The sequence below is a fragment of the Pseudogymnoascus destructans genome (assembly GCF_001641265.1).
Source record: "Pseudogymnoascus destructans isolate 20631-21 unplaced genomic scaffold scaffold_1, whole genome shotgun sequence".
NCBI lineage: Eukaryota > Fungi > Ascomycota > Leotiomycetes > Thelebolales > Thelebolaceae > Pseudogymnoascus > Pseudogymnoascus destructans.
The window spans coordinates 1,055,969-1,059,981 of NW_020167520.1; the positions used below are offsets into that span (position 1 = coordinate 1,055,969).

At 47.1% G+C, this 4,013-nt stretch overlaps 1 protein-coding gene across 1 annotated transcript; it reads left to right on the plus strand.

Moving 5' to 3' along the window:
• Positions 1-450: 450 nt before the first annotated feature.
• Positions 451-3,473, plus strand: VC83_00273 (uncharacterized protein). Its single transcript, XM_024463968.1, has 5 exons — positions 451-958; positions 1,012-1,068; positions 1,118-1,929; positions 1,986-2,656; positions 2,717-3,473. Exons 1-5 carry the CDS (start codon positions 912-914, stop codon positions 3,065-3,067), a joined length of 1,938 nt encoding a protein of 645 aa, XP_024328547.1. The 5' UTR covers positions 451-911; the 3' UTR covers positions 3,068-3,473.
• Positions 3,474-4,013: the final 540 nt, after the last annotated feature.

A 4,013-nucleotide genomic window follows, 5' to 3' on the forward strand; every position in this document is an offset into this window, starting at 1 on the left:
ACATCCGACACATATGGCAGGAATAATGGTGTCAATTCTGTAGCCTATGCGTGCTCTTCGCGTGGTTTTAGTGCCGTGGAGTCTATGTTCCTAATACATATGGGGTAAACCGTACAGTAGGCGCATCGTGGATAATCATTGACAATTCCAAGGGGTAATTTACGGACACCATTGTACCATGGTCTCTCCCCAGAGTCTGATTATATGAGTATGTGCGCTCTGTAGGAGTTGTTGGGTCGCCGTATTCGTCTGTGTGTTTACTACATGGATCGGCAATCTAATGTTACAAGGCAAGGACTCAGACCACCAGCGCAGGGATGTCGTTTTTCGTGGCTTTTATTCGCTCCGGCAGACCGCGGGTGTGGCTGCCTCGGGACTTCGGATTGGGACGAAGGAAGTATCAGTGCCACATGAGCTTCTTGATACATCTTGAAAACCCACTCGCCGAGAAAGCTGGTAATACACTGGTGTCCGTATCAGTATGGTAGTACTCGGTGCCGACTGCTCGTACGATCACCTACAGGTTGTAGTTAGCAGCGAACAGCTAGAACATGGCTCCGAAGCCATTAACTTGCTTTTCCTTGCGCAAGCGAGCACAGCAATGACGATGTTGTACCAGGGGTTGACGGCACAAAATATTCCGCTAGTGGTCGTACCCCAGACAGCAGCAACAGCAACTTCGTGTAGGGATATCTCCACAATATGTCAACACGCGCTCGTGTCAGCGCCAACCTTCTCCATTCTTATACCTAGAAGACGGGTGAGATTGGGGATTGGGACTAGGGGTTCTGAAATGAGGGGTAAAAACTAAGAAATGGGGCTGGAGTCACCGTTTATATGGGCCTTGATACCCCCCCCAAGATGTGAAATGTTCTTTGATTTCACCTTTCACTTTCTCGAGCAGCGCAATCATGGCTGGACCAAAAGCAGTTGCACCTCCCGTCGACGCTATCGACAAGTATGAGCTTCAGAGTTCTGGACAATATTGCACTGAAGCTAACCAACTCCTAGCAATGAAGCTGGCTACAACCCAGACCGCGTGAACCTAAACTCGAACATTTCCGGGAGGTAAGCTTTACGAAGCATCCGCTAAAAGGCTTGTGCTGACAAAAACTAGAATAGAGAATCCACTCGCTGGCATTCCTCGCGACACCCTCTTCTTAGAAGTCGAGAAGTTTGCAGAGGAAAAGGCCCTCACCGAGCATGTTGATGTCCTCAAAAAGGGTGCACTCGTCGCTCAAGATCCTCTCAACTATGAGGATATTACAGGCGAACACAGTTTAACCGACGGAGAGATTGAGGATCTTCGTAATGAGATCCTACACAAGTGGCGCCACCCACGAACGCTTTATCTAACCATCCTTCTTTGTTCCGTCGGTGCGGCTGTGCAAGGATGGGATCAGACTGGTTCCAATGGAGCTAATTTGTCTTTCCCTAGGTTTTTTAACATCGGGACTGAAAGCACCCGCGACCAGCTGCTTGTCGGTCTCGTAAACTCAGCGACATATCTTGGCTCGTCTCTCTTCGGGTGCTGGATTTCGGATCCTTTGAACTTTTATTTCGGTCGCCGTGGTACAATCTTCTTCTCCGCCGTCTTCTGTTTTCTCCCAGTTATTGGCTCAGCATTCACACAGACTTGGCAGCAGCTCTTCGCCTGCCGTATCCTGCTCGGATTTGGAATGGGCGCGAAAGGCTCAACTATCCCAATCTTTGCTGCTGAAAATGCGCCTGCCACTATCCGAGGCGCCTTAGTTATGAGCTGGCAGATGTGGACAGCCTTCGGAATCTTCCTCGGATACTCTGCTAATCTTGCCGTTGCTCATGTGGGAAAAAATGCATGGAGACTTCAACTTGGGTCGGCTATGATCCCCGCCATTCCTTTACTCATCGGCGTCTACTTTTGCCCCGAGTCACCGCGTTGGTGCATGAGTACGTACATCCAACTGATCTTAAATTTGTAATTAATGCTAATGCTGGAACATCAGAGAAGAATAGATATCCCCAGGCAATGGCGTCTCTATTACGGCTCCGCAACAGCCCACTCCAAGCAGCTCGCGATCTTTATTACATCCACAAACAGCTCGAGGTTGAGGCCTCCATTATCGGGAAGAGCAACTATGTAACTCGCTTCATCGAGCTCTTCACCATTCCTCGTGTTCGCCGCGCGACCCTAGCCTCTTTCACTGTCATGATTGCCCAGCAAATGTGCGGTATCAACATCATCGCATTCTACTCTTCTACAATCTTTGCGAAGTCCGGCTTTGACGACTATCAAGCACTGTGGGCTTCATGGGGCTTCGGTCTTATCAACTTCCTCTTTGCGTTCCCTGCGCTCTGGACAATCGACACGTTTGGACGGCGAGCACTGCTCCTCTTCACGTTTCCTAATATGGCGTGGACCCTCTTAGCTGCTGGACTCTGCGCACTGATTGACTTACACTATAAAATCCACTTGGCACTAGTGGCAATGTTCATCTATCTATTTGCCATGTTCTACTCCCCAGGTGAAGGACCTGTCCCATTCGCATACTCGGCTGAAGTCTTCCCACTGTCCCACCGTGAAGTCGGAATGGGTTGGGCTGTGGCAACCTGCTTTTTCTGGGCTGCTATTCTTTCGATCTTTTTGCCACTGATGTTGGTAGCAATGTCTCCCACCGTAAGTTTGCGCCGAATCCTATTCTAATTTCCCCAACTTCCCGCTAACTCATATGAAAAGGGTGTATTCTGCTTCTATGCAGGAACTAACGTTATTGCCTTGGTCATGATATTCCTCTGGGTTCCCGAGACCAAACAGCGCACACTCGAGGAGCTAGACTACATCTTCGCCGTCCCTACCCGCACCCACATGCACTACCAGATCAACAAGGCCCTTCCGTACTTCATCCAGCGATGGGTCTTCTTCAACAAAAACGCAGTCCTCGAACCTCTTTATAAATTCGACACTGCCCGGGTGACTGACAAGTCTAGAATTGCGGATATGCATGCGAATGACATCCGACGTGCCGAGCTGCGCAAGGACAACAGTGCCTCTGACGAGGACGTGGAGAAGGTTGAGAAACAGAATTAAACTTCAGCACGACAGTAAGCGATTTGACAGTGAACGATTTGGAACCCTGAATTCGCCTATACTTAAACGTACACTATCCTCTCCCTCTGTCTCTGTAATAACAACTACAAGCAAACGATTTTCAAAGGTCCGGGACCATACACCTATTGGCTGCTGCGATATAATTTGTAACCACTAGGGCAGGTTAATATGGCGTTGTAAATACTGCCTAAAGGAGTATCTTGAGTCTAGCGGAATGAAGATTATTACAAGGCACCTAAAATAACACGACATTGATATAGCCTCTACTTAGGAATCTCAAACTACCTCAATTCAAAGCAGCATCGCTAATGCTTTCGATAAAGCTAAGGAGGCGACTTATAAGTGCCGCTGTCTCTCTACTATTACAACTCAAGCCTTAGACCCTACTGTTGTTACCTTAAGTAGAATAGCAGAATGCATTATAACCTAAGCTCCTTTAGCAAGTCAGCTTAGTACATCATTAATTGAGCTAGGAGAGCTATTCTGATGCTGTATAATGCAGTTCTTAATATGCTCTGTTTGAAAGTCAAGCTCCCTTATAGTTTGAGGAGTCTTTAAAGTCCAATTGTTACTCTTAACTATAGGAGGAGTTGGAGTTCTTAAGTGTAGATTCAAGTGAGAGAGAACATTCTACGGCTTGTATAGAACTAGTCCTATAGCTCGGAACCTGCTCTTGATGTTCTGCTCTGTAAATGCAGCTTTGAATGCTTCTTTAAATGTAGAGAGAAGCTTGAGCTTTGTGATATGATTTAGCCTGTTCTATATGAAGGTTTTAATCTAATGTCTATACAAAAGCTTTAGCGGAGCAAAGCAAAGCTAAATCAAGTGGCTGAAGGATATACAAAAAGTGTAGTGGCATATAGAGGGTAATTATCTTCCGTTCTGTACAGTAGTGTTGAAATTAAGCTAAGAGGTGGCTCTTATG